The sequence below is a fragment of the Candoia aspera genome, chromosome 3, assembly GCF_035149785.1.
Source record: "Candoia aspera isolate rCanAsp1 chromosome 3, rCanAsp1.hap2, whole genome shotgun sequence".
Classification (NCBI taxonomy): domain Eukaryota; kingdom Metazoa; phylum Chordata; class Lepidosauria; order Squamata; family Boidae; genus Candoia; species Candoia aspera.
The window spans coordinates 142,448,394-142,476,353 of record NC_086155.1 but is presented as its reverse complement, the minus strand read 5'-3'; the positions used below and the strand labels follow the sequence as shown (position 1 = coordinate 142,476,353).

Below are 27,960 nucleotides of genomic sequence, written 5' to 3'. Positions count from 1 at the left end.
TATCGCTAGACCCGGTTTATTGGGAGGATGGAAGTTTATCTCGCCACCTGTTAGAGAATGTCGATGTAATGTATCCCACATTCGCACTACCACTGGATATTATGCAGCAATTGAGTCTGAAACAAAAACTCTAGGCTGGGAGACTGAAGAATGGAACTTTACACTTCCTATGGGATTTAATATCAGCTCAATAGCTCAATTAATATGGACAGAGCCCAAGTATGACCAGTGTTTTAAATTTGGCCTGGCACCCAGTAATTGTTTTTCTAATAGCTCTTTGCATTCTGTTAATACTGATCTGTATGGTGTATGTTAAAGTTAAGTGATTGTATACAAATGTTCAATTTATTACTTGGAGACTTGGAATTTATAAAATATGAAGGTGTGAGGAACAAAATATGCCAGGGGTGGAGTGGAGTGTCAATGCGGAAGACCATTGTTATTTCGAGGAGTTTCAGTGACATATTTTGATTCTCTCCTTCACACGAAGAAGCTTAGAGTTTATTTTGAGTTATACTAATGTTGAACTGGCTTGTTTTTTATTTGTGTTGGGAATGTGGCGGGGGGGGAGATAAGAGAATACCCTTAGACTGTTTTTGTTAAGCACTAGCTTATCTGTATAGCTTCCCCGACTCTTGGAAACAGGTGTTTCAAACCCCAGGAACTGTCCTCGTTAAGGCCAGTCCTGCAGCCTCAGTACCATGGAAACAGGGTCACGAGGTTTTGGGGCCAGACTTTGATAAAAACCTTAGGATTGTCTTTTGAGTTTGGGAGCTTCTGCACAGACGTGAGCACTGGGCGCTGTGGAAATTAAGCCATCCTGGGGTATCTCCGCTGTCTTGGTCAAGAGGCTCCTGACAGCTTAAGGGGATAGGGTTTCAACTTGCTTAGGTATGTAATGATTTCATTTCTTTATGCTATGCTTTTTATACTTTTGTTTAATCTGCCTAAACTGTGTTTCTATTTAACTGTTTGCTTAAGTTTATAATAAAGCTTAAAATCTCTTTATCCACTGGTGTGCTTATTGTCTCTGGATCGAAAAGAACCAATTGAGCATCTGATCACTACTTGGACACTTGGCAGAACAGGGGGCCCACTGAAGTATCTCTGAAGTCTAAGTCTTGCCAGCCCACCAGGTCTGCCACTTGGAACAACCTCTCCCCAGCCACACCATGCCAGCTGCCAGACCCATTATATCCAGCTGGCGGGAAAAAACCACAACAAACCAGCCTGGCACTATTCCCAGCAAACTGCTAGCCTCCACAACGACTCTACTGCCGGTCCAACTGGGTCCAGCTGTCTTGCTGGCTTGTGCCTGTCAACCCTTTGCGGTTGTCCAGATGAGGGAACAGACTCCAGAAGAAGACTAGAACTAAGCTTTATTGAGATAGGCTACATTAAGAGAAGCTTGCAAGTCTGCTTGTGTTTTTCCTTTCCTCCCTCCTATATTCCAGTGAGTCAGGAAGGAGCCAGCCTCTCTTCCTAATATTATTTCCTTTCCCAGAGCTTACGGAATGCTTCTTCCCTTTCTGTTTTTGTAGCAGCTTCTGAATTATTTCACTCATGGCCACCGCTGTGGCCCCCCTCTTGCCTCTTCTCTCTGCTGCTCTCACAGTCATCCAGGCTCTCTATGTCTCCAGGAGCTCCCAGGACTGTTTGAGAGTCAACAGAGATCATTCCAGTTACCTCTTGTGAGTATCTCTACTTGGGAAACTTTAGGTAGGTTTTTCATTGCCTTATGTGATAACTTGGACTATACCCCCTGCACTGAATAATTGTATTTCTTCTTTTAAGATATAAATTAAGAGTCATTCTGTTTTAATAATAACTCACAAAAAACTTAACACAAGTCAGCTTTCAATTTACACTTTTGGTAGTTATGAAACATAATGTATGACATACTTGAGGTCAGCAAGGACAGATTCCTCTCAGCTGACAGGTTGATTCTGCTTATATTCACATCATCTTTCATCTCTGACAGCTTACGTATGTCCTCTGTGCATTTAAACACATGAAGCATACGTATTTGACGTATGAAAAAAATGCCAAAGACTTAACATTTCTGCTTCTTATTGGTCAACATAATGTTCTCATTCTGTTCATAATGAAAATAGAGGCTAAGCCAAACCCATCCCAAGAAAGATACCAAGATTTGTTCTGGCAACAGCCTCATTTGAAAACATAGTTGTTTATCATTTTTGATTGGCTTCTTACTCTGTCCTAAACCCAAATCCTGATTTGCACTTGACTAACTCCTAGTTTATTTGTATGTAATGTTCATTTCTTTGAGATATTAATAATTGAAAAACAAACCAACGTTGGCTGAACAAATATAATTAGCTTGCTTTTCATAAGATCCCCTGAGCTTGTTCAATAAGTTATGGTTTATAACAAATTCTACCTTTGCAAACCCTTCCTTAAACTAAAATGTATATGCGCTGGTGCACCCCCTCCTCAAGAAACCATCGCTGGACCTTACTATACTGGACAATTTTCGCCCAATCCCCCACCTCCCCTTTTTGGGGAAGGTGGGTGAGAAAGTGGTGGCGTTACAGCTCCAGAGGATCCTGGAGGAAACGGATTATCTAGACCCCTTTCAGTCAGGTTTCAGGCCCGTTTAAGGGATGGAAACGGCATTGGTCACACTTATGGATGACCTCTGGTGGGAGCGGGATGGAGGCAGTACATCCATCCTTGCTCCTCTTGACCTCTCAGTGGCTTTCGATACCATCAACCATGGTATCCTTCTGGACCGATTTAGGGAGTTGGTGGGGGTGGCATGGTTCTGCACTAGTTCACCTCCTCCCTCCAGGGTCGGTCTTAGTCGGTGTGGATAGGGAGCGAGAGATCCAGCCCACGGCCCCTACTTTGTGGGGTGCCGCAGGGCTCGGTACTCTCTCCACTCCTTTTTAACATCTACATGAAACCACTGGGTGAGATCATCTGTCACTAAGGGGTGAGGTATCATCAATATGCTGATGATACTCAATGATACATCTCCATCCTGGGTAAAGTAAGTGATGCCGTGACCACCCTTTCCGAGTGCCTGGGGGCTGTGGGGGCCCGGATGGGGGACAAGAGGTTGTAGCTGAACCGAGGGAAGACTGAGTGGCTGTGCATTAATGGCTCTCGATTTCTGGGAAATTGTCATCTTTAGTTCTGGATGGGGTTGCGCTGCACCAGACTGAGCCGGTGCGTAACTTGGGGGTCTTCCTGGACTCACGACTCCTGCTCAAAGAGCAGGTGGCAGCCATGGCCAGTGCACAGCTTCGTGTTGTGCACCAGTTACGCCCTTTCCTGCATCGGGAGGCCCTTCAAACAGTCACTCATGCCCTGGTTATCTCCCATTTAGCCTATTGCAATGTGCTGCACATGGGGCTAACCTTGAAGAGTGTCTGGAAGCTTCAGCTGGTCCAGAATGCAGCCACGCGGGCTATTTTTGGTGCCCCTGGAAGGGCGCACGTAACACCTTTGCTGCACGAGCTGCATTAGATACCAGTTTGCTTCCGGGTCCAATTCAAGGTGTTGGTTATCACCTTTAAAGCCCTACATGGCATGGGACCAGGCTACCTGAGGGACCACTCTTCCCCGCTATATCAACCCATCCCACCCAATGATGCGGAGAGGGCATGCTGCGGACCCCGTCGGTAAGAGAATTCCATCCGGCAGGGTCCAGGAGGCGGGCCTTCTCTGTAGTAGCACCCACCCTTTGGAACATCTTACCCTCAGAGGTGAGATTAGCCCCATCGCTCCTAGCCTTCCAGAGGAATTTGAAGACCTGGTTCTGCCACCAGGCTTGGCGTGGAGAGGAGAATAGTCATACTTGGGGTTGGCTAGTGCCTTGAATTGCCCCTCCTAGACAAGGACTGAATGAGATAGCAGCCATCTGGACTTTACTTATATTTAGTAGCTATGTGAAATTGTTTTATAGTGCACTTTTATACTGGAATTTTATTATATATTTATTGTTTTTTGATTATTTTGTTGTAAACTGCCCAGAGTCCCTCCGGTGGGAGGAGATGGGTGGTGACAAATTTGATTGACAAATAAATAAATAAATAAATAAATATTTGACTTAGACATTTATAAATCTGCCCAACTCTACAATGACTCTGGGCAGCATACTGAAAAAAAAAACAATCATGAAAACAACTGAAACAAAATCCCTAAACATCATAAGGAATGCAACCATTAAAATGCAATCGAACATGTACGACTCACCACCCACACTAACCCAAGGCCTGGGGAGAGATCCAGGTCTCCAGAACTCTTTTCAAAACAGCCAAAGTGGGGGCAAAACACATCTCAGGGGGTGGGGTGGGGAATGGTATTCCAGAAGGAAGGTGCCACAACAGGGAATATGGAAGGAGTTTGCCATGACTGCTTCTGGGATACTTTTTCAACTTTCCTGTGTAGCTGGTTGATTGATTATGTGCCATCAAGTTGGTGTTGATTCTTAGCGACCACACTGTGTAGCCCATAGCTATCAGTATTTCCTGATGGTCTGCCGTTCAAATCCTAACCTTGTCCAGCCCTGTTTACCATTTCAGAATCAGCCAAGATCAGCTAGAAATTGCCACCAAGCTGGAGCATGAGGTAGTATATCTCTTCATTATACTAGTACCTAGGATATCCAATGAAACAAAATGGTGAGAGCTCCATAACAGGTAAAATTAAATATTTCCCCATACAGTGTAATTAAAATATGAAAATTAACTGACTCATTTGACTCAGTGAGCACCCAAGTCTTGTCAGATTCTCTGCAATCTCAGGGATGAGTCTTGAGTGCAGGATATTATTTTAAAATATGGGTGCTAGAATCATGCAATACAGCTCAAATAATTTTGCTGCTTGAAGAGTAATTGCACATAACTTGGGAGCCCCCCTACATGTGTGTGTGTGTGGGTGCGTCTGTGTGTCCACGCACGCACACACACACTGATACTACCATTCTATGTGTGATGTCCCATCCAGGAGTTTCTAATCCAGGATTGCAAAAATAGGTCAGCTTGCCAGAAAGCTTGGTAGCAAAATACGGACCAGTCAGCCATACATTTGCATGGAAGAGGCCCTGTTAGAGATGCCATCTTTGTGCCAGGTACAGAGAGTAATAGCCTGGGACTGGTCTTTTGCAGCAATTGCTGGAGAACTTCTTTCTCCAGATCTTTTTATTTTAAAAGGCCATTTTGTGGGTTTGTGCTATTCCTATTATCAGTATTAATTGGTTTAGAAATGGTATTCTGAATCTTTTGCAAAAACGTGCATACACATATTTCAATAAGAATTATAGAACACATTTCTCTCCCACCATTATGACCAGTGATAAACAAAGCAGTCTATTGCAAACATTTAACACAATTTTTGAGTCTTTTAAGATACAATTGCTCATTCGTCAAACTCCACACATTTAATCAGATGTTATTATAAAGCACATCGTAGATAAGAAAAAGCATAATTCAACCAGCAAATTAGTCAATCTAGATGTATCAATTGAATGTGAAAGTACAATTAAGTTGTTATATGTCTCAATCAATTAATTTTTGTCCCTAGGTCAGAAAAATCAGGATTTTTACATGAAAACCCTGTACCTTTACATTATTCTCCTGGACCCTGGTACTGGAAATAAAAAACTCTATTTTAAAATATACATATATATTTTTCTCATCAAGAATGAAAGTAATCTGTCTTCAGAACACCTGATAGAGATGAGACTGAGGTGCACTTCTTGCTAATATTACTCATGGGGTGCATGTTTATGCGTGTGTAATTGCAGCTGAAAATTTGCTTTGGTTGTAAGGACAGCGTGCATTTTCATCCCTCTTTTCCATGAACAGCTGTCTGACAGCTTTTGAATCAAATTCATATCTCATTTTGTAAAGGAAATGAAGAAACTCTAGCACTCTTCAGCTGGGTCTCCATTCATCCCCTGCTGCAGGACTAATGTCCTAGCAGTAAAATGAACTGAGTTTTTCAAAGTGTTTAAAGTGAGGCTGTAAATGTTCCTGCTTTTATTACCCTTATAGTACCAATGTACTTACCTGTTAAAAACTTCCATTTGTCGTTTAGGTTGTGCTGCTTCTCTTTTCAGGCTGGAACTGATACGTATTACATAGTGTTATCTGCTCATTGATGTTACCAGTTTTAGTGTTTGGGTTTTTTTTTTTCTCTTTTCTTTAAAGCAATCTGATTAATTTTCTGATTTGTTAAATTTGCTTAAGGTAACCTGTTGCCTTTTTATATTTTTGGTTGCTTCAGTTACCTTAATGTTTCAGACTTTACGTTTATGTGAATGTATTTACACAGTTTTCATATTCAATGGAGTTTATTTTTACTGTTTGATGGTTTTTATAATGTTTGGTTTATTCATGTTTTACAACTAACATTCTGTTGGATTGAACTGACCTTAATGGATTAGTTGCAAATTTTGTTACATGTTGTTTTTTGTACTGGTTTATGATTGAAATAAAAATATGTACCTATGTATCTGTCTATCTGTCTCTCAATCCCCAGAGTTGTTGAGAGTCAGGGGCATACATTGAAAGTCAGGCAGGGGTTGGCTGCTGCCAGTTGTGGGAAGGCATGCAGGTGGCTGCCATGGTACCACACGAGTGTGGCCAGGCAGGTGGGTGCTACAGAGTGCAGGTGGAAGGGTGCTGTGGTTGGGCGCATGCTACGGAGTCTGGCTCCTCAGGAGAAAAAGTGGTGGGAGCAGGAGTGACTTGCGACCTTCCCTGCCAGCTTCCCCACTGACTTTGCTTGTGGGAAGCCAACAGGGAAGGTTGCAAATGGCCATCACGTGACCACGGGATGCTGCAACCGTCGTTAAGTGTGAGCCAGTTGCCAAGCGCCCAGATTGTGATCACGTGACCAAAGGGGTTCTGGGACTTTGAGGACTGGTTGTAAGTACCACTCGTTTAGCACCGTCGTAACTTCGAATGGTCACTGAACAAGTGGTGGTTAACCGAGGACTACCTGTAATAGAATGGTCAGTGAATCATGGATTGGACCTATCTGAAAATTACTGTGTGTTGCAGCTTGCTTAAGGAGGAAAACATGATGCTAACACCAAAGGAACTAAGGACAACTTTAAGGCTACCGCGAGCCTGTTCTGGGCATGACATGAAGGCAAAGCCATGGGGACGTGGCAGAGAAAAAGATGCTGCTTCTGCAGGTTTGGCCCATAAGCAGATGTAAGTGCATAAATGTATAAATTATGCAAGATATGATTTGGCTTTTGGATGTTGATGTTGGATTTGAATGTTGCTTTTATATTGTTTCTTACATGTTTTTATTGTTGCCACTGCGAGCTGTCCAAAGTTATGGTATGTAAGTTGAGCAGCCATAGAAGTTTCTTTCAACAAACAAACAAACAAACAAACAAAGGTCTTGGTAGTACTGGAATCCAGGATCATCTAATCAAGCTGAATGAGGGAGACAGATAATATTCAGAATATGACTTCACACAGGGTATAATACTTAAATGTAGAAAAGATAATAATGACAACCCGTTTGGATGGTTTGAAAGGAGAACCAGAAAGTCCTATCCGTAGCTCCTAATCATAGACTGGGTTTACATGACATACTTACCTATGGTTAGAACTCCTTACACATGCAGAATACATAGGTAGTAGGGATGAAACCATTGAGTATGGCAAGAGCAGAGCTAGTCCATCTATGAAAACTCCCCCGAAGTGTTCCTTAAATATATCGTATGTGGAGAATCTCTGAACCCTACTGTCCCGTTCCTAATGCTCTATGAAATTCTATTGATTCCCACCTTTGAATTTCCCCAGGAAGTTTTTAATGAGATACCTTTACTTATCTGTAGCTAAATAGCAGAGAGATGCCTATGTTATATACTGCATTAGCCTAGGTATCAACTTTCAAAATGAAAGACCCAATCCTCCCAGGCTAGAGTGGTTTAATAAAACTGTAGTAGTAAGGGATTTTTAAAAAGTGAAATGTTATATTACATGAGCTTGCTCCCCTGCATTACTGAATTGGGCCTTTAATTACTCATTTCCTATTCCCTGTCACTGGATGCTTTAATTACCTTTTTCCCTTTTGCAATCACAGCAATTACTAAAGTTTAATTTTTTTTCACAAAACCACAACTGAAAGAATAACATAAATGAAGCAATTCCTTTGCTTGCAAAAAGAAAATTATTAATTACACAGCATGTCTGCAAGGAGTTGCCAACAGGAAACAATAAATTAAAAGGCTGGTAACCTCAAGAAGCAGAATTATTATAAACATGTCAAACAGAGAAATATTTTATGTCTGAAGACTGCAATCCTATCCTTAAATATACATTGATTTATCACTGAAATTTGGCTACAGGATGACAATAAGAAGTTTTAGTAGTTCTTCTGCAGAGGCAGACCAGTTATATCCCAAACAACCACCTCCTTCTTCCTCCTCCTCCTCCATTATCATCATTATCATTATTATTCCTTTTCTGGTGCATCAGAATATAATAATGGTATCGGAAGAGAGTCTGCAGCTGTCCTAACAGTCAGGAACCACGCTGAGATGAGGAATAAGTCTCTAGTGTTTTATTACTGCTACAGTAGACAGAAAATCCTACCAAATTGAAGAAGCGTGAGAAAACCCGTACAGATAAACCCCAAAAGTCAAGGCGGGTCTGTTCTGTGTCTCTTTGAATGACAGCTCAAATTCTCGCTACTACGCATGCGTTTTCCCCCCTGGATAGGGGCCCCCTCCTGCTCACCATCCGTGCTCATGGCAGCAGCAGTGTTAAAATATAAAATGTTCATTGTGTGCATAGTTTTGGTGCACCAGAAATATCAGCTGACATGGGATTCCTAATAATAATAAAAGTCACTAGAGGGCAGAGCAGAATCAGAAAATACCTGTTCTGTAGGAAAATGTCTTTCATATTGGTGCAAATGGCAACAGAGCACATTTCAAATGGATTGCTTTTTAACTCCCTAAAGTAACAGATTTCCAGACCACCCCGAGGACTAAGGGATAATTTTAATTGCTTTCTGTTATGTTCATTTTCAACAATCAAGTGATTGCAGAATGCTATACTACAGAATTAATATCAAACTACACATTCAGAATACATTATGAAATATACGTACCTGTTTTGATTTATTGGTTTTTGTTCCAACATAAAATATGTAGACCAGTAGATATAGTCATTGAATCCAGATATTTCTGTTTAAGTCCCTTCTGAGTTATAGTTATGCGATGTTCTGAAACTCAGATTAAAACTACGTCTTGGCTTTATTCAGGAAAAAAGAAGGAAGGAAGGGAGGGAGGGAGGGAGGGAGGGAGGGAGGGAAGGAGGGAGGGAGGAATCTTCTACTCTTTATATATCATAGAATGATATTCTAGTTGTAGAACAGTCATTATTCATAGACCCGTAGGTGAGGTCACACAAAATAATCCCAAACCTAAATTAATTCAGTGCAATAATAAATACACCATTAGTCATAAAAGCAAAGCCTCCTTCAGTAAGGCTACTTATTTATGCTGTCATTTAGCGGTCATCCAAATTTTTGCAGCCCAGATAGCCCTGCCCCACCCAATCAAATCTGTTGAAGATCTGGAGCAAGGATTGGGCAGCAAGTTTTGTGGCCCAGATCCAATAGCATTAGACACTATTAATTTAGTTTCCTTGTGCTCTAATACTTACTGTAATATATTGTGAAATATATCACTTCCCGTACTTCTCAGATGGCTGCCAAAGTTGTGAGCGGTGGCAAGGAAAGTGGGAGGGAAGCTAATTCCCAGTTGCCATAATTGTGCCATCATACTCCTTGCCACAGCTTCCAGTGGCAAATCCAGTGACAGCTGATGATCAAGGAGGATTTCCAAACAGCAGATCTACCCCTTTTAGTGGACTGTAACTTCATCCAGAACAACCCTCACCTCAGTTCCAGAGTCCAGCTTTTTCCTTGCCCAAAACACCTCCATCTCGTCTGTTTTACTCCTCCTGCCATTATCAAGATTGAAGATTGTTCACATTACAGATTGCCTCCTTATTAGAATTGTGAGAAGAATTCAAGACCCCCCCTTCTCTGCCAAGTTTTGTCCCCAGACACTGTTCTGCCATGCTGTCTTGCCCAAACACTGCTTCCTTCCATATTGCTTCCCTTCCTTGAGCAAGGTAAAAGGCTAAAGATTACAAAATAGAATGGATTCATAGGGAGCACAAGATTCAAATGTGACAGGAAACCCCAACTGTTTAGACAAAAGATTCCCTTCAGACTTAACCAGAGACCTTGTAAGACAAAAGGTTGCCCCTTCCAGAGCCCATCCGGGTAGACGTTCTTTCCCGGCCAAACAGATTTCCATAATCAAATAACAAAGGATTCCTTCCAAGGTGAACATTCCAAGCCAGTAGACAAAGCCACAGCCCAGCAGGGAAGCTGGACTATCAGAACAGGAAGCACAAACAGCCTGAGCACAGAGCACCTCCTCTCCCAACGCCAGTAAACTGCACTTTCCTAGAATTCCTAGAGAGTGCCCCTGCCAAGAAACCGGCTAAGTGTGCCTCCTCAGAAGCTCCTAGAGGGCGGGACCGCTTTTACATAACAATAGCCAAGCTCCCCTATATAAAGAGCTTGTGGGGAGAATACAAACGTGGCCACCTCCAACCAGCAGACTCTGTACCATGCTCTTGGAAAATAAAATTATCTCTGTTCAAGCAATCGCTAAGAACTTTCATTCCCAGCTCGAAACGGACCTGGTAAGATTTCCTTCCAACAGAATATAAGGAGCAATAGAGTAAGGGATGATCAGACTACTGATGGCACCTCGCTCTATAACTCTGAATGACCTCCCTCAGTGGTTTCATGTAAATGTTGAATGGCACTGTAGACAAGATAAATTACTGTAACAGACAGAAACCTAGATATTAATTAGTAGTTCCCCAACACCATATTCCAGACATGTCCCAACAGGAAAGTCTGGAACCATTGCAAAACAGTGCTCTCAAGGGCCAACTCAGCCAGAAAGTCCAGAAGCGTATTGTGGCCAGATTCCCAGCGAGCATGTTCAAAACCAAAGAATACCATCGTTGTCATGATTGCTAGATGTTTTCCCACTGGTTGCTGACATTTGGGGAGGAGGGAGGAAACAGAGCTGGAGGAATTCACCCATAACTTTACTTAACGTGCTTTGCAAACAACCTCTCTGGGCACCACCATTCATCAGCAGGTCAGAGTAGAGGCAGGATAGAGATTCGCAATGGGGATAATGCCTTTTTGTTGGTATTCTTTTCTGACAACTTAAGAGGAGGTGGAGAGCTCCTCGAGTTTGTAGTGGAGACGGATATTGCAGAGCAGTTCTGCTTACAAGATGCTTCCTAGCAAAAAATATTTGGCTCATGCTAAAATGTTACAAGGTACCTATTATTATGAACCATTACTTCAAGAAAAAGCTCTTGATGTTTGGCATGACTTGGCTGCCAATGAATGAGAAGTCAAGGTCAGCTTGGCAGCCAATCTCATTCTAGGTCTGCCAAGGTGGGGACTGAAACTGGTGTTGCAAGAACAGTTTTTGCTATTTAAATATGGAGATCACGGCAAGCAAAAAACTGCTTTTGGAGTCTACTTAGGGAATATTGCTCTGAGGTTTATAGCTAGACAACCAACTCCCGGATCTACCAAGGATCCAAAGTAGTACTCAAGCAATAGGGAGCTTGGGAGCTCAGGAACCTAGAAAACGGATTATATTGAATTAGGCCAGTTTTGTCTGTTCTCACTGACAGTGGCTGTCCAAGATTTTGACTATGGCAAAACCAAATGTATTTGATCAGAAGTGGCACAATTTCTTTTTAGTTTATGTTGGGGATAGGTATAACTTTAAATTTCGCTGACCCAATCACAACACAATAAACTTAAGATTTCTTGTACTGTGGATATCTCCTCTCTTATTAGCTCTTCTTCTGATACTATCTTACCTTGGCATGGTAGGGCGATAATCATATTCCATTTCCCATTCCCTCAGAGGACCAACTGATTATGAAGAGAAGGCACTGAATATACAGGCTTGTTCTCTCTGAAGAGATACATCAACAAAACACCATGCTTATTTGGGATTGCCAGGTTAATTTTTCACGACGGCCATAAGTCTCTCTTCCAGAGACCTCCAGAGATCAATGTAGAATGTGGAGCAAAGCCAAATGGTGTAGACTTTTTGTTCCATAAGAAATAAGGATAGTGCATCACAATTATAGTCAAAATCCATATAGAGCTGTTGGAAATGTATTTGGAAGCACTGATAGACAAAGCAAAACGTTAGAAAAAATATATATTTGTTTAAATGTTTTATCTGCTTTTTCTTTTTCTTTTGCTGCTCTTGGATTTCCTTCATGTTAATCTTTGCCCAAAGCAATACAATAATAGTGCTGAATTCTGAGTTAATTACAAACAATTTGGGTATATATTTTTCAATACTACAATCTGATTCTGGCTCACACACTTTTAATGATGTGAAACTGTTTATGTGACTCAATTATTCTGACTTCAGGCTATATTTCCTGTGTGTCCTTATTTTACCTTTGGTTAACAGTTTTATAAATGGTGACTTGAGGGCCTCTGCTATGTTTAAGCAAAAGTCTTCTCTAAGTCAAGATTAACCTCTGGTGACTTCATGACCACCCATAAATCTCAAGGGACCGTTTCACTCTACAAGATGAAATGGGTGCTTAGGAGTTGCCTCCTCAACTGCCAGGTCACCTACATATTCCATAGATCAGGCAGAACACCCCAAATGTCAACAATAGACAATGTGTGCAGTTTCCCAGGTACATTCAGAAAACCGTTCAGATTCTTTGGGCAATTGGATCAGGACACTTTAACTAGACTTCCACTCCTACAAACAGTTGTACCAGCTGCTGGTCTAAAGCTAATAAGTGGAGCTACGTGGAGTTCCCCACAGAAATTCAGATCACTGGTTCCATAGAAACAGAACATGACGTCCAGCATGAGTCCCACATGTGTTGGGGACAAATCCCAGTCGAGCCATATCCATGATCATAGCGATTATGAAATCCTGATCCGTTTCTGACTAGGAGTTGCAGCATGAACATAGCTAGCTACTGCAACCCTATCTTAGTATTGTCCCTCACTTACAATAGGTGGAAGAGGCTTCTGCTTATGTACAGCACCTGCACAGAAGCCTCTACCAGCTTTTACAAGTGACAGAGGAGGCCAAGGGGACAAGAAACAATGGCTAGACTTAACTTGATAATATATAACCCTACATTCTCCCGGCCAATTACAGAATGATCTAAAAAGATGATTATTTTAGTCCCAGCTTATATACAATTGATTATTACTGATGTAGAGTGAAACAAAATATTTTAAGACTAGTGTGTCACAAGACTCACAGCAGCATGAATACTTCGATAACAATATAAACATAAAGTGTAAGAAGAGCAATAAGCAAAAAAATCCCCTGTGTTGTCCTTGTTTCTGATCTGTGATTATACAGGGTTGCTGCAGCTAGCTTTAAATGTCCGTAGATTCAGTCCGGTTAGAGTAGGGTGGACCTGAACATCATTACATTGTCAGGCTTGTTGGGTTCAGAAAATTTCTCTGTCACATTCATTAATTTTACTGTAAAATTTGAGAAGTTGCTTATGCAATCTGTCATTGTTTCTTGATTGCTACTATTTTTACTTGTTTTCCGTTTTTTTCTCTATCAAAAGGATATTACCATCAATCATGCATCTGATATCATGCACAACCAGCCTTTCCTATCTCTACCCCCTTTCCCCCATATTCCTTACGTAAACCTATAATCCTGCTTAACCTTTCAGAGCAGATTTCTTGATGTACAGGAAGAAGAATCCAATTTCCATCAATATTCATTCCCCTTCTGATAAACCCATTTAAATACAATTATATATTCGGCATTTTGACTCTGCTCACATTTTCACATGGTATGTTGACTCAGCTTTATATAACATGTGGTACATTCCTATTACTTTCAGGATAACTTAATGCATAAATGGATTATGGTAAAAAGATGAAGGCAAGAAGAGTGCATGGTGGTTTGTCTTAAGTATGCTACACTGGGGACGACTGGGGAAGGCAATGGCAAACCACCCCGCTCTATAGTCTGCCAAGAAAATGTGGCGAAAGCGGTGTCCCCCCAAAGGGTCATGCATGACTCGGTGCTTGCACAGGGGACCTTTCACCTGTTCATGCCTGATGCATCAAGGCTGTTCTTACGTTTTTAAAGGTGATGTCACTTCTGCTGTGAACTATAGTTCACTCCAGTGAGAATTATGATGAGATTTAGCATTCCCACCAACCGCAGCTTCTCTTGTCAAATGCCCAGTTTTCTGATGAGCCTCTGTTATCAGGAGAACTGTGGCTTAAGCCAGAGAGAACAACCTTTTTTGATGGGTGGGTGGGATGAGGCACACTTTTTCTTTGTGCCCTGCCGATGAGCCATAGGGGACATCACACTTTTTTGCACTATGGGGGTTGAGGGATACAATTAGTATTTTAAAACCTGCCGAAATGAGATAGGAAGAAGCCTTGTTTGGAGCAAGAGTCAAAAATTTTTAAAGGTGCATTAGAGGTGTGTAATATTCAGATCCAAGGGGGGCAAAGGTGCTTTGGATCAGCATGGGCAAATCCATTATACCTGTCAGGAGCTGCTTAACAGAACTTCAGCTTTTCCTGGACTTTCACAATAGTTGTGGGGGCTCAGGAAAATACTACATGTACTTAATAAAAACTCTCCAGGCATTTCATAATTGGGTCCTTCAGTCATATTAAAAATGCCCAGGAGCAATTTTTGGAGGGGATCAGGCCCTGCTATGGTTATAATGGTATATCTGGTTCTTTATATCAGACTAAGCATCTCAGATTTTGTCTCATGTGATTCTTTCTTCACGTGGAGATCTTTCTGACAGAGTTTGAACATTCAAAGTGATCCTGGCACCACATACAGTATTCTCCTTATTTCATTTTCATATAGTCACTAAGATTGGAAATATTGGAAGCTGCTTTATGTCAGGTAAAACTAGCTGTCCGTCTACCTCAATATTATCCACTGTGATTGGCAGCACTTCCGACTTCAAGCAAATATTTTTCTCATCGCTTGTTACTGGTTTCAGGAGCTATTATGGAGGTGGATCTCCAAACTGCACACCCCCAGGTGCATTAGACCCCTTGATTAAGCATTGCCCTTGAGCACTGGAAGTTCTTCTCAAAACAAAGTTCTGTAGGCATGACCCAAAAAATTAACTGGAAAAAAATCAGGTGGTTTTTTCGTAAGACAAAAAAGTGAGGGGGGGAGGGCAACAACTACCACACCGTTGTTTCTCAACTAGCTCATTTATGGGAGAAACTGTATTATATGGGAACTTGGCTTCTGACTGCAAATTGTCCTTTCACCAAGAAGGTTGCAACTCAGTCATCTGGAAGGATCTCAAAGGTATATAATATAAACCTTTCTCCCAACCAGCTCATCAGCTGGAGAGCTGGTTTTCCAGATTCTGAGAGAACTGGTTCCCCTGCTTTTTCACCCAGCTGCCCCAGCTACCAATCAGTGTTTGTCTTGAGTGCAGGATTAGCTGCCTCTCAAAACCCACATTGCCCAGTTTCAAGAGAGCTGCCTGTATAATCTATCACACGGCTGTCCTGCTTTGGCCAGCCATCTGTCATACCTCCCTATCTCCCCAAACCCCCATCCCTGTCCTGTGCCTGCAGCAATATCCTGATCTGAAGATTGTTTCCAGAACGTGGGAGGGCAAGCCAGATGTTTTCATCTACAGTATTGCTTTCTTTGGCATGCCCTGATCATCACAGAGGCAACAGCTGTAGGATGGGCCTTGACAAGGGGGAAAGGGAACTCGTCAACCAGCTCAGGGATGGGTGGATGGTCTTTTAACTTAGCAGTGGGAAGGACACTTATTCTAGAAAATCCCTTTAGGCAAATGTGTGTGCATAACAAGGCTTTCTATTCTCCTCTTCCCATACTATATATTCCCAGCTATGCATTATTGCAATTTGCTTTTAAATCTTTCCCCCAACATTCTTTATACTGTACACATCTCAGTTTTTTTTCTAAATCAGAGTTTTGCACTCAGACTGCAAGACATCTTCAATCGATATTATTTTTAAAATAATACTTCCTGTGTCATATTAGTATTACATAAAAAGGTAATACTTAAAAAGCTTGCTCATTTTTTCCTTGACTATACGGTATTTTTCTGTACTAAGCAGGCATATAGGTCACCTGCTTAACAACTTTATCAGCTGTAGTGAAATTGCATGGTTTTCTATTTTATTTATTTATTTATTTATTTATTTATTTGTCAAATTATTTAACAACTTGGAGGAATCCATGCCAATGTTATATACATCTTTTTTTCATATACAGATACCACAACTGACGAAGAGTTTTCCAGGATTTCTGGAATACAACTATAAATAAAACATATTTACATTTATTCCATCTTTTCTCAACAGATTTGTTTCTATATGTAAAGTGGAGGACCAAAGAAGAAGAATTTTAAATAGAAAGCACTGTCCACACCCCTGTAAAAATCAGGATAGGTAGAGATGAATACGGGGAATGTATTAGAAGCAAGTGGAGATCCAGTTTGGCGTAGTGATTAAGTCATCAGTCTAGAAACCAGGGGGTGAGTTCTAGTCCTGCCTTGGGCACAAAGCCAGCTGGGTAACCTTAGGCCAGTCACTCTCTCTCAGCCCTAGGAAGCCGGCAATGGCAAACCACTTCTGAAATCCTGCCAGAAAAACAGCAGGGACTTGTCCAGGCAATCACCAGGAGTCAAGGCTGACTGGAAGGCACCAAATAAATAAATAAAAGCAATTACATTGGCAAGCCATATTTATCAATTAAGTATTAACTTGCATGCTGATTATCTGTGATATCTGTTTATGTTCAGGCAAAATCTGGTATATTTTACCATCATATGGTTAATAACTGTAATTATGACATCCTTTGTTTCAGAGTAAGGGACGTGGTGGCGCTGCGGGTTAAACCGCTGAGCTGCCGATCGGAAGGTCGGCGGTTCGAAACCGCGCGGCGGGGTGAGCTCCCGTTGTTAATCCCAGCTCCTGCTCACCTAGCAGTTCGAAAACATGCAAATGTGAGTAGATCAATAGGTACCGCTTCGGCGGGAAGGTAACGGCGTTCCGAGTCGTCATGCTGGCCACATGACCCGGAAGTGTCTATGACAACGCCGGCTCCAAGGCTTAGAAACGGAGATGAGCACCGCCCCCTAGAGTCGGACATGACTGGACTTTACGTCAAGGGAAACCTTTACCTTTACCTTTACCTTGTTTCAGAGTAGAAATATTAAGTACTGCCTGAGAGTTGCTAATCTTTTCAGATTTATGTTCCTTCATAAAAACAAACAAAAGCAGTCCCTTGGTTTCCAAAGAGCTTAATTCTCACTAGGTCTTGTGACTGTAGAGTACCCATAATGCAATATATTAATGGCATTTCTTCTTATAAATATCAGGAATAGGAGAATGTCCTGGAAGCAGAAATCGGTACAATCTGTTTCTGAAATGATAGAAGTGCAATTAGGGACTTGAGACTCAACAGGAAGGAAGAAGATACTCTCAGTTGTTAATCTTGAAGAACTACCTTCAAGCTGCAGCTGTAGTTATCAACTGGTTTTATCCTGGAGAGGGTAATAGAAGGCTTCAGGAAATTGTCAGGTATGCTGTGCTGTGGATGCCAGTTTTACAACTGTTTTCTTCTTTTATGGATTCAGCATTGCCTATTGCCATCTCTCTGTTGTTGATTTAATTTTTATGTTGTTAGGCTCCACACGGATTGTGGAACAAAAAGAATCTAATCTATAATCAAATTAAATTCCATATGCTAATAATAACTGGAAAATTTTAGAGGCCATGGTATTGCAATTATTATTTTTACTTTTTAATTTAGAAATATACACTGCATTTTAAAAAATAAATGCTGTCTCTTTCATTTCAGAAACATTCAGAATAATAAGGTATAGATAATTACTTTAGGGCAGGGATAGATACCCGAGCATCCCATTTGCCGCCCCCCATCACCATACTGTTGAAAAATTGACATAAAATTGTCAAACTTCAGCCGCCTGATTTTGGTCCATTTTGAGGGGGGGTTGGATTGCCCTTGAGAGGCTTTTCACTCTCATTTCTATTTTTAAATTCTCTTGAAAACACCAAAAGAAAAGGCCAAAAATGTTCCACATGCCTCTTCCACTGATACCCAGTATTACCAGATGGTCTACTGCTCCTCTGAAGGTCAAGTGACCAAGTTGGATCCCTGACCCCCAAACACTGCATTATCAGGACACAGCGTAGGATTTAGTAGGTGACCTAGGTTCATTGGACTTTGGGTTTGAAGACGTTGATAAGGAATTTCAGCCCAAAATTCTGTGCCTTTTTCTACTTTCCAAGACCAAAGCAGAAAGGCCTTTTGTAACTTTGGTCCATATGCACCTTAACAAAGCCCTGATATCAGGAGTCAAGTTCACCCCAATTAAAGCAGTTATCTTTTTATTATTACTGCCAATGATAGTGGAAAAGATTGGGTGCAGAGACAAATGATTTAGCTTTCTCTAATAAATTTTACTCCAGCTTTTCTATTTCAACTTCTTTAAACTGTTGCCCTTTCATTTTCTATACAGTTAGAGGGATGGGCACCCACACACCCAAACATAAACAACCAAAGGGAACACGAAAAGGGCAATTAATAGTGATAATATTTTTAATACCCTCTGGCTACTGAGGATGAGAAAACACTCATCTTCAGTTGAGAGATCCGCCCAAGGTTCTCCTTGAAAAACCTTCCTCACGCTACCCTAATTTCTGCCTATGCGCTTGAGCTCAAAATGTAAACCAAAGATTCTGGAGATTTTTTAAAAAAAAACCCTTGGGAAGTGATTCCTGAACCTTCAATGGATAGCCAGCCATGCTCCTTCTGTTCCCTGCCCCTCCCCAAATGCTGGGTCATTCAGTCTTTTAGGTGGTTCAGTCTTTTATTCCCCTGGATATTTAATCTACTCTTCACCTTCCTGAACAAATTCAAAGACAGTGTGCCAAGAGTGCAAATAACATTTTACAGTAGTAGGCAAACCTAAGCCAGTCTTGGATGAAATAAGTCAAATATGCAGGCCAAGAAAGAAAACAAGGTACACTTCTTTTTTCCGCAATATTTTGGACTGTGTAAACATGGGTACAGGATTTTTAAAAAAAGTTTTGGTGAAATACAACAGCCAAAATATAATAAACAGAAGGGAATAATGTAACAGTGATGATACAATGCAAAAAGAAATTAATACAGAAATTGATAGTGATTAAATGAAGTAACAATAATTTAAGTGAACTAAAACTAAAGAAAAAAGGGGTGATCCATATAATATTAATATGGAACTAGCTCAATCCAAAAGCTCCTTGTATCAGAAGTTTGTCTTTGTAACTTTCAGTAAATTCTTTAGCCTTCAAACAACGATCTATTCAGCTAGGCAACTTGGCATACTTATTTGTCTCCTCTTAAATTCCCCAACTTTATTCCATTCATGCTCTAAAATGCTTCAAAAGTGCTGTTCACATGCAGTAATAGGGGTGTGAGCAAGACAAAAAAATGTGTCTTGTTTCAAGCATCGAACAAGCACACTGTGACTCAGAAGTTTGGCTAGAGCACTGCTTCCCAAACCTTTTCCTTCCTTACCCACAACTGCACATCAGAAAGTCCTTTTTACCCAATGTAGATAAAACACTTAAAGTCAATGTAATGGGTTTGTGTGTTGTTACTCGAAGAAAAACCACTTCTACCCAAGTGTGGGTAATTTACCCAGGTTTGGGAAGCACTGGCCTAGACCATTCCAGGTCAGGTTGTGGCCCACCCAGACCAACACCCTGAAATCTGGGATAAGACAAATTCTGAATGGTAATTCTGGTGAGTAAGACAAGACCGGTAAATCTTGCTTCTCCCTCCTCTCCTCCACACCACCTTATATCTGCCCTTCTCTGATCTTCCATGCTTCCCTTTCCCTTACCTCCCTTTAGCTATGTGGCACAGCTGCCACACATACTGTACCTACAAATACCCTGTTCCTCTTTTAGTCTCTGTGGATGCTTGAGAGTAGAAGATGTACTACTTAATTGCAAACACTGAAAATACAGTACGTTCTTGCTGTCATAGTCTCAGCAGGAGGGAACCAGATTGAGGAAGTTTTGGTGACTATAAAAGTTACCTGCATCAGGCAAATATGCATCAAGCAAATTTATACAGTACATTCGTGACAGAACACTGGATGGATGGATGGATGGATGGATGGATGGATGGATGGATGGATGGAGGTAGGTAGGTAGGTAGGTAGGTAGGTAGATATTCTGGCTATGTGGTATGTTGGTGCCTCCATTAGTCATTCCTTTGTAAAAATTGTGAAGCAGATATTTCAGTGGCATTAACATGTTTCAGATAGCTCATTTTTCCTACTACAATTCTTCAGATAGACTTTATCACCTAATCCTGCTGCAAAGAATGTAGAGGCATTTAGTAGACTACAGAACCCTACAGTAATTGATTGTGTAGTAGAAGCAATTTCTTTATATATGCTTTCTGGTTTTTTATGTTTTCTTCTTTCTATCTTCTTTTCTCTCTTTTTTAATTATTTCTTTTCTTTTTCACATTTACTTTGCTAAATATTTCTTATATCTAAAATCTCTTAATAATTTCTTTAAAAAGAAAAAAACACGTATATGACATATATCACTATCCCGTTCGTTCTGTTGCTGTCTAGCTATCTAAATCTTAGAAATCTTGAACCTTAGATCATGCTACACTTGCAGTGACATGTATAAAGAGGTAATCTGAGCTTCACAAATTGGATGTATCTATTTCCCCCCACAACTGTTTGTGGGGAGTAAAATAATTACATGCAAATCTAGCCCAATAGGGTTGCACTGATGTAGCCACTACGGAGCTCATTGAAATGCTGTTAAGAAAGCATAAAAAGGAATCATAAGCAATCCCGCCAACTTCTCTCCCGACTCTGTATACATAACTTTTCCTATCACTGCTACCACCAGGACTCTTCCCTAGACAGAATTGTAGTATTTATAAAAGAATATATAAAAGAACAAAGAAAAAATATGGCTCATTTTCATTTTTTGAAAATTTATGTTTTATTAATTGTTCAAGATATAATTAAGGCACATAATGCAGAGTATAAGACCGATAGAATACAAGTCTAAAAAGAAACCGGAAAAGCTAAAACGGTACAGGAATAAGCAAAGAAGCATATCAGACCAATGGCTTCTGATCTTTTCCAGCACAGGTATAAAAGTACATAAAAGTTAATCTTACTACTACTTAAACATTTAGTAACACTGTATCTCTAAAATCAAACCGCTCAATCATCAAAACCTAAAATCAAGACTTCATTCTATTGCGTTACCAGTGAATAGTCCAAGGGCAGTTTCCAAATGGAAACGAATCTAGTTGCAGTGTTTTCTCTTATCGCTGCTGTCAGTTTAGCCATTTGTGCTAATTCTATCAATTGAATCATCCAGTCCTCCACTGAGCATATAAGAGTCTTGCTGCTGTTATCATATATCAGAACAGAGTTCCATGTTGCTTTTCAGGCTGTTGTTCCACCAAACCCAAGAGCAACAGCTCCAGTTTCAATTGTAAGTCCCCTTTAAGAATTTTTTGGATAGTACTACATATTTGGTTCCTGGATTTCTTAGTTCTTCCACAAGTCCACCATAAATGATAGAAAGTTCCTTCCCCCTGTGAGCATTTCCAACAGACTTTTGATATCCCATTATACATTTTAGACAGCTTGTCAGGAGTTAAATACCAACGGTACAGCATTTTATAAAAATTCTCTTTCAAATTATGGTCCCAAGTGAATTTCAGACCTTTGTTCCACATGTTTTCCCACCGTTTTATCATAATATTGTACCTAGAATTCTTAGCCCACTTAATCATACAATCTTTAACATATTCCTTGTCTTTGCCTCTATTATACCTTAAAAAAAAATCAAACCAACTTTGAATCATTATGGAAAAAGAGAGTCATACAGCCCTGAAATCCATCCACATACTTATTCTTAGTTTTTTATCCCACCTCCTAGTAAAGCAGAACATTTATTTGTCTCCATATTATACACAGGCCATTTTTTATAAATGAATCAAGGAGCCCGAGTGCCCCCCTTAGCAAGTCTGCAAAGAACTTCCCACATATCAGAGCTATCCCATTCCCGAAACAAGCCCTGAGACAAACAGACCAGTCCTGCAAGTCGAATTGCAGCTCTTTCCTGAGCAGCATGCCTGCTCATTCTGGATCCTTACGATTCTCCTTCTTGATATATCTCTTCCACTCCTTTCAGAAAGCCCTCAGCCAACTGATACCTTCTAAAAATCTTGCAAAATTGTTTGAGTAGTTCTCCCACGCTGCCAGGTCTGCCCGCTGAGCTTGCAGGCAGTCTGTTCAGTTGGCCATCTTCTCGGCGTCCCCCGCTCATTTTCATTTTAGGGCTGTCCAGCTTGTGTAATTTGTTCCTTTTTAAGTACAGTTTCCTATGATATATTAACTTTTGCAATTCTGTTTTTCAGAAAAAAGTGGTACCTACCAAAAAAAAAAAAAGCAAAAATCATTATGAACATAGAAATCATGAATGGTAAATAAATAAATATGTAAGTTTCATGTTTTGAATGTTTTGAATAAACCATGGAAATGGCATGATCCAGCAAGGAAATGGGACAATTCAGGGTGGTTTTCAATTCACTGGTGGCTCTGTCTGCAGTTCAAAAAACTCTATGGAATGTATTATGACATTTAAATAACTCAGTATGCTGCGTAACGTCACATGGCAACATTTAAAAGATTTTCACAAGCTAGAAAAACTTCTTTGGTGGGGAGGAGGAGGAGGACATACAGTATTTTGATTTTTCTCCCTCACACAAAGAAGATTAGAGTTTATTTTGAGTTATACTGATGTTTAACTGGCTTGGTTTTTAACTTTCTTTGGAATGGGGGGGGGAGATAAGAGAAAACCCCCAATTGTTTTTGTTAACCACTAGCTTATCTGTACAGCTTCCCCGACTCCTGGAAACAGGTGCACCAGACCCTGGGAAGCATCCTAGTCAAGGTTGGGTCATGCAACCTCGGTACCATGGCAACAGGGCCATGAGGTTTTAGGGCCACACCTTGATAAAACTCTTAGGATTGCCTTTTGAGTTTGGGAGCTTCTGCACAGACGTGAGCACTGGGCGCTGTGGAAATTAAGCCATCCTGGGGTATCTCCGCTGTCTTGGTCAAGAGGCTCCTGACAGCTTAACAGGATAGGGTTTCAACTTGCTTAGGTATGTAATGATTTCATTTCTTTATGCTATGCTTTTTATACTTTTGTTTAATCTGCCTAAAGTGTATTTCTGAGCACCTGACCACTGCATGGATACTTGGCAGAACATAATTGTTGACAAAGGTGGGATCCAGTGACAATGCCCTTTTTATAAATAACTCAAGGCAGGGAACATACCTAATACTCCTTCCTCCTCCTATTTTCCCCACAACAACCACCTTGTGAGGTGAGTTGGGCTGAGAGGGAGTGACTGGCCCAAAGTCACCCAGCTGGCTTTCATGTCTAAGGTGGGACTAGAACTCAGGGTCTCCTGGTTTCCAGACCAAAGTGGCACTTTGGGTTGGAGTTTCTCTTTCCCACATCTCTGCTGTCCTCTGGGCTTAACTCTTTTCCTCGACACACTCACCCACATGTTTGTTTTCAGTTCCCGTTTTATTAAACAAACTCTCCAATTAAGGAGAGGGTGTGGCTGTTTTAACCCTTCTTCCCAGGGTAGCGCCAACACTCTGCATCCTAGGAAGAAAAAATGCCTGTTCGTCCCAGGTGGTGAGTTCATTCTTCCACATAAATACAAATTAAGATGGCGCTTTCCAAAATGTTCTTGCTCAATTGTTTTGCACAAATAACACTGATCAATGATTACTTCACTCCAGAGATCACTGAGGATCAACACTGGAGGACTTCTGCTTTGAATTGAGAGAGACAGATTTTAATTTCTGAGATTGGGAGGGTCTACTTGTTAAAGACCCCCTTTTTTAAAGGTCTTTCTTTTTTGTCTTTGTTTGTTTATTCTTTGAACTTTCACTGTCAGGTAAGGAACAAGCTGCGGTTGTGCTTGATGAGTCTACATTTGTAGAATTCAGTGTCACATCTGGGCAGATTTTGGATGAGCTTCCAGAGCATGAGAGAGATGGTCGTGCAGCTACGTTTGTGGAGCTTAAAACTGCTGGAGTTTTGTTGGACTTAACATTGCTGCAAGATGCTCGGGTCATCGTTGAGGATGAATGCATAGAGGGTGCAGGATTTTTGTGGTTATGGCTCTGTTGGCATTTTGGCACATCTGTTTGTTGCCCACCACAGCTAGAATTGTGAGTATCTCCATCACGCTTTACTTGACAACAATCAAGTGGCCTTGGCTGTTTTGATTGGGGTACTTCTTTTGTCAAAATAGTACGATTGTTAGCAGCCACAGCAGGACAAGTAGCTTCGCTTGCCCTTTCTCTTAAGATAGTTGCGTGCTGTAACCTTTCCATCTGCACAAGACGTGAAACTAGTTTATTGAGCGAGGCATTAAGTGGTGGCTTTATAGATGATTTCCAATCATCTGACTTGGACAAGGACAATTTTTTTAAATTCAAATTATTGTAGGGTGAAGGAAGAAAATCAGGATATGGAAACGTGTCATTCTCAGCAGAAGAAGAGGGAACATCATCTTCCTGGTGCTCAAAAGGGTCCGGTTTTAAGTTAAGATTTACATTTTTTAACTTTTCCAGCAGAGCTTTATTTCTTCTCTTAGTCTCAGCTGCTGCCTTTTCTTCTGCTAAAAGCTTTCTTTCTACATTATCATTTCTTTTTTTCACTTTCCATTTGTTTGCCAAATGCACGTCATCCCCACTACTATTTCTAGCAGGAGAAGAATCAGTAGTAGTAGCTTCCTTTGTCCTTTTGGGAAAGTCCCCATCGCCATCTCTGCACTTTTTCTCTGATGCGGTCTTCTTAGTTCCTGGATAAGAAACAGGGTGATGTCTCTTCAAAAAAGATTGTACCAGTGGATTAGTATGGATTACGTTTCTAGGAACATCACTGGAGGTAGATGGCATTTCTGCACAAGGTTTACTGAAGTCTCTGAAGAGAAAATGAAAGAAGCTAAATTAATATTGATCGTCACATTGTACCTCTTAAGAAGAAGCATCACCAACTCTGTATAAAAAAACTACATTTGCAACTGAAGTGCCGTGTGAAATACTCTGAAATAAGACTTTGTATTTCCATCAAATTAATACTTGATGTAAATACTACAAGGATGAGGATGCATTACCCCCATCAAGATCATAGCAAAGGCCATTCAACAAGAATAACCAAGGCAGTCTCTGGCCCATGCCCTGATCTGAATCCTGGCCAAAGAAGGGCCAGGTGGTATACCAAGAAAGTTCCAGTAACCTTCCCTAAATAGGGGATGTTAGAGACAAGCTGTATAGCTGTTCAATGCAAATTCAGGAACAGCCTCTTTAGGCGTGGGTAAGCATAGCCTGTTTGAAAACTGCTGGCACTGTTCTTCCAAAGTGAGACATTGATCACCTAGATTCAATCAGGAACACTTTCCCCAGGTCCTCAGTCAAGAGGGGCAAGAATCACGTACACAAATGACTGAAAACGTATGACAGAGCACCTCATCTACGTTATCAGAGTTCACAGATCATCAGAACTCTCAGATGATCGGGCAAAATGTTGCTCCAGTCACTACAACAGACCCTACCCAGGAACAATCAGGACTTGGCAAATCTGAGTGACTTGATCAGCAAAATGTTGTGCTGATCAGTCAGAACGTCCAGGTGGGAGAGGAACCTATTTTTCTTATAAGGCGATTGGCCTCCCTGAACAGCATTGCTGGATGACAGCCTCGGGATACCATAAAGGATGAATGAGAAACAAGAACGCTTCACCTCCCTCCTTGCCACAACGTACGTTTGAACGTGATCTCAAACCTGTGTTCAGTTAGATTCACTTTTTCTCTTCTTCCACCATGCTGTAGCCCCTTTTCTACAGCTTCATCTCCAGCAGGTCTTTGGTAAACCAATCAGCCAACTGGGATCAGCTAACAGGAAGAGCCCCCTTGGGAGTAATTGCATTAAGCACCCAGGTCACTTCCTGGTGACAGCATGTACCCAGGATGAAGGGTATGGCAGCAGGTTTGCCTAGAAAATCCTAAAGCCCACAGGAAGCCATCTCTAGATACAGAGAGCACCTGGGCTGGATCATCCTAATCAGGCTATTCGTACTGTGGAGATCTTGGGTGGCCAATTTCATCTGGATTAGGAAGTGATCTGATCTCAGCAAAGGGCATATAGAAATGCCCCCCGCCCCGTATTCAGCTCACTACACACCTGCTTTGCAACAAAAAAAGGGTCCAAAATGTGGGTTATGTCCATCGTCTCCAATAGAGACCCCGAATTCCCAAATTCTGCTTAAACTGGCCCTGAGAGCATAGAAATTTAAAGTATTCATCATGGGGACTTTTAAGATTGTGATTATTATTAACTATGATTATTAATAGGTAATTAACAATAAATAGCTTATAAGAAGCCATATGAAGTCATTCCCACAGATAGCTTTCTTGCAAGCAGACATATCTCAATGTCTATCATACTTGTTGCTCTTCCACAATTAGTTTTTTAAATATATATATATATTTTTATGTTGGCATACTCTTGCACATGCCAATCCACTCAGCAAGGTAATTTCCAAGAGAGTTTGAAAATGAGTTCAATGCTTTTAACGAAGCCAAGCAAGAACTGCATTTCTGTCATGCATAGACAAAGAGCAAAGAATGAAGCTAGCAAGCAAGAACTGCAAAAATGCAGTGAGAGTACAGGATTACCCTAAGTTGGTACTTGGCACTTTGTTTTTATTAATGAAGACATTGAGAGGTGCCAGTGGCTTGCTTGTGCTCTTATTCTGTTTAATTTTGTTTTAAACTCAATTTTTTTTTTTACCTGCTGACAGAATTATTGCCTTGTTTAGGTACATTGTTCCGGGAATGGAATTGCCCTTGTTTGCTGCTGTTTGAATTGAGCTGAAAGATGCAAAACATTTTTAACAAAAATACTATTGGTATGTAGCTTGGAAAAATCACTGAAATTCAAGCATAAGTAAATTGTAAAACAAATGATTTTTGCAAATTTATACTACCTGTGCCTTCCTAGAATTTTTTGGCGTGTTAGGAGTTGCCAACTTTTCCGTTGCAGTTTTATAGCGGTCCTGTAAAAGAACGGAGCCACTGTAATGTTTATAAAGCAAAACATGCACTATAATGATCTACATGTTTGATCTCAAAGCTACACCCAGTTCTGCATGTCGGCCTAAGAAATTCCACAGATGTGCAACTCATACTGAAATATAGTACAATCACTTGAAAGAAAAATTGGGGCTTCCCACATGATTTACCTTTAAAAAGCAGAGGTCCTCTGAGAAGAAACTGACACTGTTTTTCTGTCTCATTTCCCTTACGGTAATAGCTCAAATTCAAGGCAGTTTTCCTTTCAGAAAGTACAGTATATCCTTTTTCAAAGATTTTATGTGATTCTGGAATTCAGTAAAATAACTTTTCTGGAAGGACTTGAAGCAGATTATATCCAAAAGGAGACCAGAAGAATCAAAGAGGAAGTATGAATGTCTAGGGATCTCATCCCACTTCCTCTCCAATAATTTTTCAGAAGGTGGTAAAGACCTTGTGTTTTAGGAGGGCTTTTAAGAGATAATCTCATTGCTTTCATCAAATCATTCTTTTAACATTTCACTTATTTAATTGCTTTTTCTCTCCTGTTTTAGGTTATAATTCTGCGTTTTTATTTATGCTGTGAGATTCTAGAGTTGTATAAAGAAGAGTGGGCCGACTATGGCAAA

At 40.8% G+C, this 27,960-nt stretch overlaps 1 protein-coding gene across 1 annotated transcript; it reads right to left on the bottom strand.

Annotated features, from left to right (window-relative positions):
• Positions 1–1,557: 1,557 nt before the first annotated feature.
• On the bottom strand, positions 1,558–27,148 carry LOC134494700 (protein FAM217A-like). Its single transcript, XM_063299947.1, has 3 exons — positions 27,051–27,148; positions 24,512–25,182; positions 1,558–1,652 (listed from the first exon to the last, which is right to left on the bottom strand). Exons 1-3 carry the CDS (start codon positions 27,146–27,148, stop codon positions 1,558–1,560), a joined length of 864 nt encoding a protein of 287 aa, XP_063156017.1.
• Positions 27,149–27,960: the final 812 nt, after the last annotated feature.